Here is a 14056-nt window from a genome sequence, read left to right as displayed (position 1 = left end):
GGTAAACATACTGATTTCCTAGCATTACAACTGTGCTTACAATTAATGTAAGAGAATCTACTAATATGTTAAAAAGCTGATTCAGAACATTATTCTCCTCAACTTCTACTGATACCACCTGCTGCTGCAGAGTTCAGTACCTCTAAGGAGTAACCTCATGCAAGGAGACAGTAAAGTACATCTCTTTCTGGAATTAAGCTCAATGAGCACCAAGTGCAAAACTTGAAACTCACGACAAGTTATTTCATCAGAGAAATCAAGGCAGTCCGCATTTCCATCACATCTGAAGCGCTCTGCAACGCAGTGCCCACTATTACACTGGAAATAACCTGGGTGGCAGGTCCTCAGCTCTGAAAAGATTCAGAAGTAACTGTTGAAATATCTCTTCATTCAAATCCTACTAAGTGTCCAGCTTTAGAGAACATCATCCTACAGAAGAGTGCAACATCCCAGACCACTAAAACTGTGATACCTGCAACTTTTGGTGAAACAACTAAAGTGACATGGTCAATATTACTCCATTAAAGATGCTTCCAATAAAATATCATTTTGCAGAAAACTTACTAATTTAGTAACAAAGTGTGAACATGTAAGAGGCGGCATCCAGACAATACACACCACAATCGCGTTCATCTGAATTGTCTTCACAGTCATCATCGTGATCACAGACCCAGTGGGAAGGAATGCAGCGCAAATTGTCACAACGGTATTCACTTTCTGTGCATTCACGAGGACCTTCATTTAAAATGAAAGTACAAACTTATAAATTTTTCCAGTTGTGGATTTAAATATCCACACCTGCCTTACTAAACCAGACAAAAGTAGTACTAGTTGATGATATAATATAAACAAAAACTGAATAATATTATAACAGTTTTTCCCCATACTCTTTGCATTTTATTCCTCATTGCATGGAAAAAAAAAAAAATCACAAGACAGGAGTAATTTGTACTTTAAATCAGGAAAAAGTAATCAAGGTTAACTCCTCACAAAACTATATGCTCCTACATCTGCACACAGGGCAGAATTCAAATGTCATTTCCTAGCAGACAATGGGAATTTATCTTATAGCGATTACTAGATTTACTAGTTTTTTTTATTGGTCAAAAATGCTTTGAGACGTCATCGTGATTGTTCAGCAAAGAAAATACAAGACTATGAAGTAAAACCACCGAGTGATTGCAATGAGATCTGTCTGCCACATTTTCATAAGAAACAAAGGGCTAGTTAAGTCAAAAGCTAGACTATGTTGTTATAGCCAAAAAAGAACTCACTGCAGTTGTGCTCATCAGACTGATCTCCACAGTCATTATCTCCATCACACTTCCAGCGCAGTGGGATACACCGATGATTGTCACAACGGAAATCTCCAGAAGGACTGCAAGTCATCTCCTCTGCATAAACCGTTTGCCAACAAAACATCAGACCAGCACATATTAGTATAATCTTTGGACGAGATGAAAAGCACCAAAGATAATGGAAGTAGATAAAGGCACTTGCGTCAGAAATTGCGCCAAATGACAAAAATGATTAAGAAACAGCTGAAGTAACCATATAGAAGTGAGATAGAGAAACAAAGAAATAAATGCTATATGTTGTTATCAAAGGAAAATAATGATTGCTCCTTACAGTGCCACTATCCAGGATGAGGGATTCTAATAAATCTGGTCCTCTATCCTGCTTTTAAAGGAGCAACTCTATCCATGAAAGAGTAACTTATATTAACAGCTCCTAAAAGGTATGGATTGTATTAATCTACTAATAAAGAGCCCAAAGAAAAGCATTTCTGAATGAAGGAACACGTTTTGTGGTAACATGCTTTTTTACAATTAATTCTACAAGCAGAGAATAATAATTGCAAAGTCTTCATATAATACTACAATTGCAAGTCTTTTCTGGTCTTGATATAGAGATCTGATTTCCTAATAAATTTTGTGTGAAAGCTTATGAGAGGTTTCAACATAAATGTAAGAGTCTGGGAAAGTATCATTATACCTCCCATGCTAATTGTTTCCGAAGTACAGTAATTACATAAATGTAGAACACACTGACACTTCTAACAGTCTATAATAGCTGAGCTCAAGTAAAAATATTTCCTGTTTCATTTGATGACATGCAAGTCAAAATAATATAATCCTGGTCTTCAGAGCTCATAAATACATGAGCTGCACAATGAATCACTGCACACAGAAGTTTTCCTCAAGATATGTAACCATCATGTAATTAGATCATAATAATAAAAATTAAAAAAAACCAGATTTTCAGAAAAAGATTTTCAGAAATTCAAATTGAAGAAATCTTTTTGGCACAAATTATGTTGAATGTATCTTCTTTTCCAGACATACCACAGCCTTGTTCATCACTGTTGTCTCTGCAGTCGTCATTCCCATTGCACACTGCCCACAACGGTATGCAACGGTAGCTGGTTCTACAGCTGAATTCTGTGTGATTGTCACAACGATAAGCAGGACCCACTGCAACACAAGAAGTAGTTGTTAGCCAAAAAACTGATCCTGCTATTCTGCCTTATACAATTGGCATTTAGTCAATACTTTCTACTACTGGACTTGTCATGACATATTTTGTCTCTCCATAAAAGCATGACATATATCACACTCCAAAGTGGAGCAAGATAGAAACTGGTGAACTGGCATTCACTGTTTCTATACAGGCAACAGATCATGTAGGTACATAACATTTTGTAAAAGGTTTTTAAGGACCAAGCAAATGACACTGCTAGCATGAAGGAGGTCAGTGTGAGATACTGTCAGTTCTTTGTAAGCAAGTCAGCATAATTAAACATCCTCATTTGCAAGAATGATAAGGCAGTGAATTATCGCATAGAATCTATGCCTTCTAGTACTCTTCTTCTATGTCAGCAAGAAGAAAATATTGAAAGGAAATATTGAAGGAAATATTTATTTCCAATTAATTTTTAACCTCAGGAAAAATAAGTAATACAGTCTGCTCTGCTTTTGGTGCACCATAATGAGGCAGCTTACTACAGCTAAATGCTTACTGCATTCATGGAATGGCTCGTCAGAGTTATCGCCACAATCATCATCCACATCACACTTCCACAATTCTGGGATGCAGCGGCCATTGTCACATTTAAATTGGCCTGGGGGACAGGTCCTACTCGCACAGTGAGTAACATCTTCATCCGAGTTGTCACCACAGTCATCCTCTCTATCACACTGCCAGGCTTCTGGGATACATCGTTTATTGGCACATTGCCACTGATGAGTTTCACACTGATGATTAGCTGAAAGAATACAAATTGGCTATTAGGATACTGAATCTTACTTACAGAAATAATCTGCTGCAGCAGTGTTATGTCAATTGGACATTTATTATGTCTACACTTGTTTGGTTGGTCTTTTTCGGTTTTTGTTTTTGTTTTTAAGTCAACAAGCATCTAAAATATCGGAATCTACTTGCCCAGTTGAGGTACAGATTTCTAATGCTACAGGGTACATTTCCCACAAGCTCACTAAGTCTCTAAGTTTTTCTAGGAATGAGACAGCACTATCTTCTCCTAAAAAAGAAGGGACTAAACCCAGTATTCAAATATGATGGAGAGAGGGGCTCCCAGCCACCAAGCGGAGAAGTGATATTGTGCCTCCAGACATGCTACCAACTTAGATTCATTTTGTCAGATTTGCTTAGTTCCTCTAAGCTATGAAGGAACAGGCTAGGAAACGGAAGACCGTGCTAATGACAGCTCCATAATCTATAAATGTACACCCTCTATTCCCAGGTCAAGGCATGGAACACAAATGTCAGCAATACTGGCAAACTCAGGGATATTTCAAGATCTTGTGAAAACAAGAGTCAACACTAGCCTCATACAAAACTTCCTGAATTTTTATATCTCACTGAACACTACCATGCTGCTATTTCACATATACTGAAAAACTCTTCAAAAGGAAGCAATACATTATGATTTCCACATATTTTCCAAACTAAAAGATTCTACTTCCATGCACAAGATGATGAACAGAAGGAACTATATAGACCCAAACTGACTTTGAAGTTTACCCAGTACATAAGAAACAGTGACACGTTATGCAGCTGCCGAATTTATACTTTAAATAATCCCCTGTGCCATATTTAAGAGTTTAGCTGTTTGAAACTCATGTAAAATAGTAATTCATATAATTCTGCCATTGTTAGAAACACTTTGCTAATGAATGGCAATGAAATTATCAATTACACAAGCACACTGTTGTTTTCCTTTATATTACTATGCTCACAACTGCCAGAAATAAATTATTTACAAGCAGAAGATTACTGATGCACTTTTTAATTTAGATGTAAGTATGTGCAATAAGGTTTCTAAGGCAACAATATTTCTCCACAAGCATAATTAGGCTCCATTGCCAAAATGCTACAATCCAAAATAGTCTTCCCACATGTGCTGGGTTTTGTGCAATACAGAGCAAGGAATAATTTTGTCTTGTCGTGCAAAACTCAAGAATATTGGAAACATGAATACACCTATGGACAGATCAGGAAGGCTTAGATTCCTAATATAGATCATGGATTTACACTAGATAAAACAGAATGGATTCTACTTCCAGTGCAAGCCTGAGTCAAAGGCATAAGAAATTTTTACATTTTGTGTATTTTTACTCTCTCTAGCTCTCTTCTGTACTGAGATAAATAGTCCTTGTACGTGCAAGACTAGACAATTAGGACCTGTATCTCTCTACCTACCATTTTCACCCATGAAAAGGGGATCATGATAACAATATATTTTGTTTGCATGGTTTGTACTGGCAAAACTCACTTAAAATTATTACTGGTAACGTACCACAAAGTACAGGATCTTCATCTGATCTGTCATGGCAATCTGACTGAGTATTACATAAGAAATGTGGACTTGTGCAGTTCCCGTCATTACACTGGAATTGACCAACAGTGCAGTATCGGTGTGGACAGGTAGGGGGCTCATCAGAGCCATCTCGACAGTCCCTCTGTCCATCACATTTCCACCAGATAGGAATGCACCTACAAAGAGAGAACAGTGTTTTGTTGAGGAAGCGTCTCTACAGATAAAACAAACAAAAAAAAATATCCTTTCACGGCATAAAACACAGTCTTGTCTCAGTCTGTTTCTTGAAACTGGCAAGACACCTTGAATATCATCTCTTCTGTTTCATATGTCACATGCTAACAAGTAATGCCAGAAGACTCTCTAGAAACAGATGATACTGGCTGGTCTCTAAAAGGTGTTCACAGGTATTCATAAATTAATAAGGACTGAATTTTAATGTGCGTTTGTGGTAACCGTCTCTCAGCTTTTGAAATCAATCTTCATTTAGATTTTTTAATCAGATAACACATTAATAATTCACTTGTTTAGCACAAGAATTTCATAAGAGATCATCATTGTAACACTGCTTCAAAAGATCACCCTATAAACACAACAGTCTCACAATCTCCAGAGTGATACAGTGTCAGCATAGTAGCTCTTAGGCTACATCCCTCACCTCCCACTGCAGCTATCTCAGAGAAAGGGGTATGAAACGCATCCCCACACCTTTTAAATGTTTTTTGTTGTTGTTTGCTTTCCTGGGACACTCCCAGACAGCACATACTTGGAAGAAAGAGATGTGTTACAAAAGATGTGCAAACAAGAAAAGTTCCAGGCTTGTGATTTTGACTGCAAATTGTTTCTGGGGTCTACAGGTTTCCAGCAACCCAAACTTTGCTACGTTAGCAATGATGTGTAATGGGGAAAAAAAATAAAAAAAAAACCCACAACATTTAAACTAGGAGTCCATATATATTTTTCCAAAACAAAGTCTGTCTGGTCCTGACTTTGTCTTTCCTAGGACATCACAGAATAATAGTGAGGAGGAATTACTGCTTTAATGCCCTTTTCAAAAGACTAAACTGTGAAATGTATCCTTAAAAGGCATCCGAAAAAACAATGTGAACACCACTTACCTCTCAGTGTCTGCACAGAGGAACTGGGTGCTGGAGCACATCGGAAGGCAGTGTGCCGTATTGCCAAACTGTACAATCATGAAGTTATCGGGACATTCACAGGAATAACCCTGACCGCCAGCTTTTATCAGACACAGATGGGAACAACCACCATTGTTGGTGCCACAAGGATTATTAACTGGTAAAAAATAAATAAATATTACCACACATTGCAAATCCCAGGATATAATAGCCTCAATCTTCAATAGATTCCTGTCATACTGTATTGAAAACTTAAACTTATTAAGTTTAAAAACCAAACCTAGATAATTAGGCACTCAGAGAGATAAATACATACGATTTCACACACATGAAATGTATACTACTGGTCTTGAATTTTAAGAAACTAATTTAAAATAACACATTCCCAGTTTGACTCTATTTCAGCAGTTAATCAAGGACCATTTGTATGTGTAAAGCAGAGAAGTACATTTATTCTGCGCATTTCATGTCCCTGAGCGAATGAGAAAGCGGAGCCCACTCAGGATTTTTACATTAGTTTCCAGATAACAGCTGGCCCTCTAAATTTAAATATAATGCTGCTTTCTCACCAAAAGGTTGTCTGTATGGATGGTAAACATGGATGTCAAATGGTCTATGCGTGGTGTTCACAAGAACAGTCCTGTCTGATCCATCATATTTATTTCCCTTTTCAACAGTTCTTGTGTTCCAATCAGTCCAATATATTGTGTCTTCAAAAATGGTTATTGCAAAAGGGTGAGGCAATGTCCCATCATACACGGTATGACGATGATGTCCATCCAGGTCAGAGTACCTAGATAAAGGAAAAGGTACAAAACATCCAGATAAATGCTATAAGATCTTCTCATCTTTATATGTTAATGTTAGATCTTCGTTGGTGACCAGGACCATATAACACTGGAATTGCAGCTTCTTTAGTCCTATGATAGAGCACTGTCCTCAGTAAATAAATTTTAAGATATGTAGAGAAGTAATGCAGGTAATTCTAGGTAAAGAAGGGGAACATCCACTGACGCGTGAAATCTTCCCATAGAAGTATATCAGCTAATCCAATGACATTTTGCACACTTAATGTTTTACAATAAGTTATTTCTGCCACATGAGAGACTGACTTGCCTGGTTCATCCAGACTGCTAATAACTGAAGACTTAACACAACAGGCCTCCTACACCTTTACATTTTATATACCTTCCTGATTTAGAGCCTCCTCTGATAAGGTGCCTTTAATAAGATTTTATATTTTTGTTGTGATTTTGCCATATAGGGTTAAATCATGAAATACAAGAGAAATGAAGAAAGACTGAGAAATTAATATATATTTTAAATAGGATATTCTTAACACTTCGGCATAGAAAAGGCTGTCAGAAGAACGAAATGTAAAGAAAAAAATGGATGAAAGTATAACCCTAAACGCACATATAAACATGAATATAAAGGATATCCTTTGAAGTGATTCAATACCTTCACAAGAACCAGAGTGTTACTTGCGGATTTCAACAGATCTTTAAGAGGTAATTTTCCAGCACTAAACAATTAATACATTTTTTATCAACTGACAGGAAGAAGCTACGTGCCAACAGGAAATTTCATACTGTACCTATGGACACCTCCATAAAAGCTGAGGATAACATTTACACGTAAGTTTCCAGACATCCTCTAATGATTTGTGTATTGTTTTACTAGCACATAACTAGTTTAGACACTGCAGCTGAACTCATACATATAGACAGAAGGGCATCAGAAGTAGTCATTCTACATTCAATTCTGCCTTGGCTCAGGCAAGGTAAAGATATAGGTAACTTGCATATTTCAAGCATGGATTGTGACTTTTTTAACTTGAGTTTTTCAATAGTTTTTGGAACATTTCTAGCAGGACCTAGAATGCAAATATATGAACTAGGCTACTGTGTCATTCATTTCACCTACTGCTCCAGACTTCATGACTCTGATTTCCTATGGCATCAGTGGATAGAAACATTATGCTTACAGCATGTTACAAAGGCTACTACAGAAATCCAGTATGAGCAAATTATTTAATTGCTTTATTCTTCTCTGTGTACGTACTCAATGTAATTTAGATGGGCATCTGCCCAGTAGAGCTTGTCGTTGGTGTAATCTATGGTGAGTCCATTGGGCCACTCTAACTTTGTAGAGATAATCACCATCTTGTCCTTGCCATCCATGCCTGCTCGTCCAATATAGGCTCGATCTGCCCAGTCTGTCCAGTAAACCTGTCTGTTCAAATAAACACGTCTAGTTAGGTTTATAGTAAAAATACACTGAAGTAAATATTAGAAACCAGATCTGAAAGACAGCATTTATTGCAAAAAAATTAAACCAGATACCAAAGAAGATAAGTAAAAGGTTAATGCATTTACTTGTTACATTAATGACTACAGGAAGCCTGTAGATGCATGCAAGCACAATCATCTTCAAAGAATGCAATCAGTACCACATTGTATATCAAGCTGCACAGGCACCTGTTAACCTTTCTAGCCTTGCAATCAACATTTCCTTGTCCATATGCAACCAAATTACACTTTCAATATCAGACTGCCCAGCATAGAAAGCTATGAAAATTAAGCTGCTGTTTTTCCTAAGCTCCAGCTAAGATTTAATGTTACACAAATTGAAGAGCACACAGCCAAAATTTATTTCAGATTTTTAGAGACAGTGCAAAACTATTTAAAAGGGAAAGTACTTTCCAAATGTCATACCCGTATTTTGGATGAACAACAATTGCTCTGGGATGCTGAAAGCAGTAAGTATTGTTGACATCCACACATCGATCCACCAGTTTTTTCTGGAATCTTCCATCAAGTTCAGAGACATAGAGGCAATCTTTGTAGGCATCCACCCAGTACAATTTTCTGAAATGTTTTAGAGTTAATTTACTTTCTTCATTTTACTTCATGTTGAATTTCACTATTTTTTCCTTCCAGAAGCAATATATCCACGATAAACGAAGAATATGCATAGTGTACTAACATCTCTTCTATGTCATGCTCCAGTTCGCCTTTTTTACTCCTCTGTATTTGTGTCCACAATTGTTGGTGTCAAATTCAAACTTGCAGTTGCCCAGTTGAGTAATAATATTCCATTTACCTATAAATTACTAAGCAATCTTTTCTTTCCCTCCTCTCCTACCACAACAGCCAAAGAGAAGCAGAAAAGCACATGGGCAGTATAATGGATTGCAACTGGAGCTGTAAAGTGTTCACCTTTTCCAGGCTGTCACATCTGCCCTAATCTAATAAAAGCGTTGGCAGGCTCTCCTTCAAAAATTACTAGCTATTACAGTTTGAAAACCTAATTGAAATCTCACTTCAAAAATTTTTTTTCTTTTACATTGCCAAGGAATTATCTGCAACTGTAATTAAAGATAACAAGCAAGGTGAAGCATTGATTTTTGAAAGCCTGCAGCAAAATAAAGCGTTTAATTTGATTAATTAGAAATAAGGTAGGCTACTTTGAAATTGCTTGCAGTATTTTTTCAGCTCTAGTGCACAGAATCACTCCAGAATCAGCCTAAGACTCTGCCTATGCCACTCTGATCACTACTGTGGTACTCCCAGGAGGTAGGAGAAATGAGAAGATAATCTTCCCCAGCTGGTAGCCCACATCTCCCAATCTCCAACCTGTACTGAAACCACAGACCAACTCATCCACCACTGTATGATCTTTCCGCCCTTCTGAAGCACCTAAACAAAAGCTGACTAAAAGCATATCTAATGGTAGCTGAATTAATTCAGCAACTATTATTACAGGAGCAATAGGACCACTTTGGCTAAAATTAGTGTTTTCCTTCTACACCTCTTTATCAATCACAAAGCATTTAGGAGGGGCTGGTAACATAACTATCATTAGCTTCGGAGACAAAGCAGTAAAAAAAAAACTAATTTGTGAATATGTCAATAAAATCACGCTCTCATAAGTCCCAATTGTGACTTTCTGAATCACTCTCATTATTCTGAAGAGCTCTGAACTTTTCATACTGAGAGCAATGCAGTCAAAAAAAAAAAAAAAAAAAAGGGAGGGTGGGGGGGCAAAAACCGATGAAAGGGCACCAAATAACAGCAGTTTCTGTGGAAATAAATCAAGCTGCTTTATGATACATGGCAGGCAATTAAAAAATTACCACAATGCAAAGTGCTTTCCAATTTTGTCCTCATAATGCCTGCCGTTAGCAAATGATGTCAACCTATGGTTTGAGTGTCAGAAAATGACGTATTTTTTCAAGACCAGAAAAACATGCTCTTCATTAATGCTTATTATTACTTCTTCACTGGAATTTAGTAATCTTTTATAGCATGTTGTTTATGCAAAAAGTGAAGCTTCAACCCTGACCTTCCTTCATTTGCTAGTACCTGCAAATAATAGCAACTACTGTCTAAGCTCAGAATTCCTACCCCCAGGAACATGTAATTTCCCAGCTGCCTGCTCGGCTTATCTGTTCATTGATCATTTCCTAACATGCTTTTCACGTGAGCCATGTGCACTACTTTATTACTGATGAGACATTAACTCTGTTATAACTTCGGTAAAATAGATAGGAGACCAATTAAACAAATGCACTATGCAATGTATCATAAGCCCATAAACTTTCCAGAGCAGCTGTATAATACCGCATCCACAATCCAAATTGATTTAATGCTCTTCAGAGGTTTTTGTACAAAGTAGAAGAATCTTAATGCAAATTCCCTCCAATTTCCTTAGTAGCTCAGAAAGACAGAAAATGTGTTTCCTTACCTGCCAACCCAGTCAACAGCGATACCTTCCCCATTCGGCACATCATCACTTATCACAGCCTCCTTATTTGTTCCATTTAGGAACATTCGTTCAATGACCTTCCTCCCCACATCAATCCAGTACAACCTTTTTTCCACCCTGTCAAAGTCCAGTGCCACCACATTTCTCAGTCCTTGCAAAATGAGAGAGTAAGACTGGCCATCTGCTGTGAGATTTCTCAGATAGTAACGGTTGCTAAAAATAAGGTATGGGGAGATATTACTATTTTGTCGGCAACTTTTTCCATCAGGCTCCCGGATATAGCCTGGGGCACACTTACAGATGTAGGAGCCAGCTGTGTTCTCACAAATCTGGCTACATACTGATGGAGTTTCATTGCACTCATCAATATCATCACAAGTTCGTTTATCTGACATAAGTTTGTATCCAGGATGACAAGAACAGTAGAAACTTGTTTGGGTGTCCATGCAGTCATGATCACATCCACTGATTGAAGGGTCACTGCATTCATTTATACCTAGCGAAGGAAAGGAAGCTCTACTCAAGCAATTGACTTACAGAGAAAATAGTGCAGTGATTTTCCAACATACTCTTCTTTCTATCTCTCTCTCCCTGCCTTCCCCTGAAAATGTTCAATACAAATCTCAGGTGGCTGTACAATAAAAACTATTTCAGCTCTTTTGAAGTCTGTCGCCAAACTCACTGAGTGCAAAAAATACACAAACCAACGGTGGATTTTGGAAATGTAAGGGCAATAATGAAACAATTTATAATCTGCATTTACAGTTTACATAATTAGCTAACTTCCATGGCTTGTCAAAACAATATCTAATTGATGTGATTTAATAAAAAATTTTTTAAAAGATTAAACGTACACATTCCTCCACCACCACGGAATAGATATAATTGTAATTATGAAGTTATCTTAAGATCATTTTTTTGTTGAATCTGCCAATGCATTTTAAATAGATTAAGACAGTCCAAGTAAACCTAAACATACCACATCCTTTTTCATCACTATTATCTAAGCAATCATCCAACCGATTGCAGACTTTAGCCATTTCAATGCAGTTTCCATTGTCACATTTAAAATGATGGGGAGAGCACGTTGCTTCTGGTGTACTACAGAGGTGTTCCAGCTCGTCAGACTCATCACCACAATCATTATCTCCATCACAAATGTAGGCCTTAGCAATGCAGCGTCCATTTTGACAAGTAAACTGGTGCTGCTGACATGGTTCATAGGTGCAACCCCTTTCATCGCTGGCATCACCACAGTCATTCCGTCTGTCACACCTGAAGAAGGATGAACACTTTTTTCAAATACAAGAAGGCAGCCACCATTATCCAGTGCTAGAGGCACTCTTGATTTCTAAAGGATGTCATTATTGGCTCCAACAGAAGAGACCTTCAGAAAAGTGGGGCACATCACATAGAGTCTGATCCAGTGAGTCCTGCTTGTATTCTCTATATCCACTACAAGCTGAACAGAATCACCTCATGAAAGGTACAGAAAACGAAAATTAAATGCCAATGCTGAGCACTGGGAATATTAACATGAAAGACTCCCAATCATTTTCAAGTAAAAATTAATGCACGAATGCATGGTAGATAAATGGTAGTTACAAACCTGTACGCGCTTCGGATACACAAGCCATTATTACAAGTAAATTCATTCTCTGTGCAAGATCTTCGTGTGCAGTTCTGGTGTTCATCAAGTGCATCACTGCAGTCAGCATCACCATCACAGATCCATGCCCGAGGAATGCACCTCCTGAGCGGGGGGCGATTGTTGGCACATGTGAACTCTGCAGCTGTGCAGCTGCGGTTTGCTAATAGAGAGTACGTTCACCAGGTCAGCAAGTTGCACTCTGTATGTAAAACATTCCCCCCAACACACAGCCTGGATAACAACACATAACCCACGACAGGACCATGCTCTTCTCCATGTGCAGAAATAGGTATCACTGCACTTTCATACATGAAAACTCATACTCGTTTCCATCACTTCTAAATATAGAACATAGCTCTTCATTGAGGCTAAGAGTCAAAGCATTTTGGAACTGCTTACCCAAAGCTGCCACTTGAAGAACTCTGAATCTTAGATACTGAGTATAAGCTTTCCACATGTCTGGCCAGATTTTCTGGCCACTGAGCACATATTAGGCTGAGGTTGTCTAGCTCCCACATTCTTCAAAGTATTCAGTACTCCAGGGATCACACAGATGGAGAACCAATGAAATTAAACAGTGCAAGGACTGCAAGTGAATCCAGTTGTTGTTAAATCAAGGAGCAAGACCAGGTTTGTCTGACTTTCTTCTCTTTTTTTCATCCTCTAAATTACCACAGCTTATTTTGCTCATTTGTTTGTAAGGAAATCATGCCCAAACTATGCGGATATTAATATGCAGAAGATGTAGTGTGTGATGATTAAGGAGTATCTCTGCTGAAATTGCTGCCCAAATCAGACAAACAATATCTCACTTGAAACTTGCCAATTCAAAGACAAGTACTCACAAAATTGGAATCTTTTTCTTTCTTTCTTTTTTTAAACTAATAAACTTATCTATTTTAATTTAACACAATGAAAACTGAGAACAGGAAGAATGTATCTCATGTACCTTAAAGTGCACCTTAATAGATAAGAAAAATGGTAGGGTTTTTATTGTTTCATTTCAGTTTTTTTGTGTGTGCTTCTTTTGTGTTTTTGTTTTCTTTTTAAATGGAAAATGCCTGTCAAAGAAAGTAATACTAGACACCTACCACAACTGTGTCTTTGATCCTCATCACTCATATCCCCACAGTCATTATCACCATCACAGATCCATGTTGCTGGGATACATCTGCCATCATCACATCTGAATTGGTCACTTGAACAAGTCCGCACGTGAGGCTCTTAAAAATGAATAAAATCACTTTGCTTGTTAAACTAACCCGCACTGCTACAATAAAGGAGGTGTTTTAGGGAGAATCCTATGACCGTGAAATTTGAAATGTAAAGTAAAAGCTTAAATAAAAGAGATGTGCTGCTAAAAGCACAAAGTCTCCCTCTGGTCAATTATATTGGCAATCTCTACAAACACTGTACTGTTTGTATTATCAGACTGCTGATCTTGTAATACCTCAAAAGCACCCTGCCTCAGAAACCTGAGACCAGGAGACTAAAACATGAAAGCAGCATTAAATACAATATGAATACAGCGGTCAGCACATAATGACCCTGTTTTCTTTTACATTATTTACGTAATGAGGATCTGAAGTTGGCATAAGATGCAAGACATTTTCTCAAGTTGGATGTGCAGCTCTAGAAACGTGCAGAGGGAGCTACTAG

The 14056-nt window shown here is 37.7% G+C and overlaps 1 protein-coding gene across 1 annotated transcript in view; it reads right to left on the bottom strand.

The window, feature by feature from the left end:
- LRP2 (LDL receptor related protein 2) overlaps nt 1-14056 on the bottom strand; it is a 108917-nt gene that overhangs the window by 22192 nt on the left and 72669 nt on the right. The window contains exons 47-60 of the mRNA XM_085228281.1: nt 13489-13620; nt 12356-12557; nt 11726-12021; nt 10726-11242; nt 8694-8846; nt 8041-8211; nt 6546-6769; nt 5956-6133; nt 4817-5013; nt 3020-3265; nt 2346-2474; nt 1275-1394; nt 619-735; nt 234-350 (exon numbers count right to left, since the gene is read on the bottom strand). Of these exons, the coding sequence (XP_085084407.1) occupies nt 234-350; nt 619-735; nt 1275-1394; nt 2346-2474; nt 3020-3265; nt 4817-5013; nt 5956-6133; nt 6546-6769; nt 8041-8211; nt 8694-8846; nt 10726-11242; nt 11726-12021; nt 12356-12557; nt 13489-13620 (2799 nt within the window). The remainder of the gene's footprint in view (nt 1-233; nt 351-618; nt 736-1274; nt 1395-2345; nt 2475-3019; nt 3266-4816; nt 5014-5955; nt 6134-6545; nt 6770-8040; nt 8212-8693; nt 8847-10725; nt 11243-11725; nt 12022-12355; nt 12558-13488; nt 13621-14056) is intronic.

Source organism: Meleagris gallopavo, chromosome 7, assembly GCF_905368555.1.
Source record: "Meleagris gallopavo chromosome 7, MGAL_WU_HG_1.1, whole genome shotgun sequence".
In the NCBI taxonomy this organism is placed as follows: Eukaryota; Metazoa; Chordata; class Aves; order Galliformes; family Phasianidae; genus Meleagris; species Meleagris gallopavo.
This window is presented reverse-complemented; position numbering and strand designations above follow the sequence as displayed.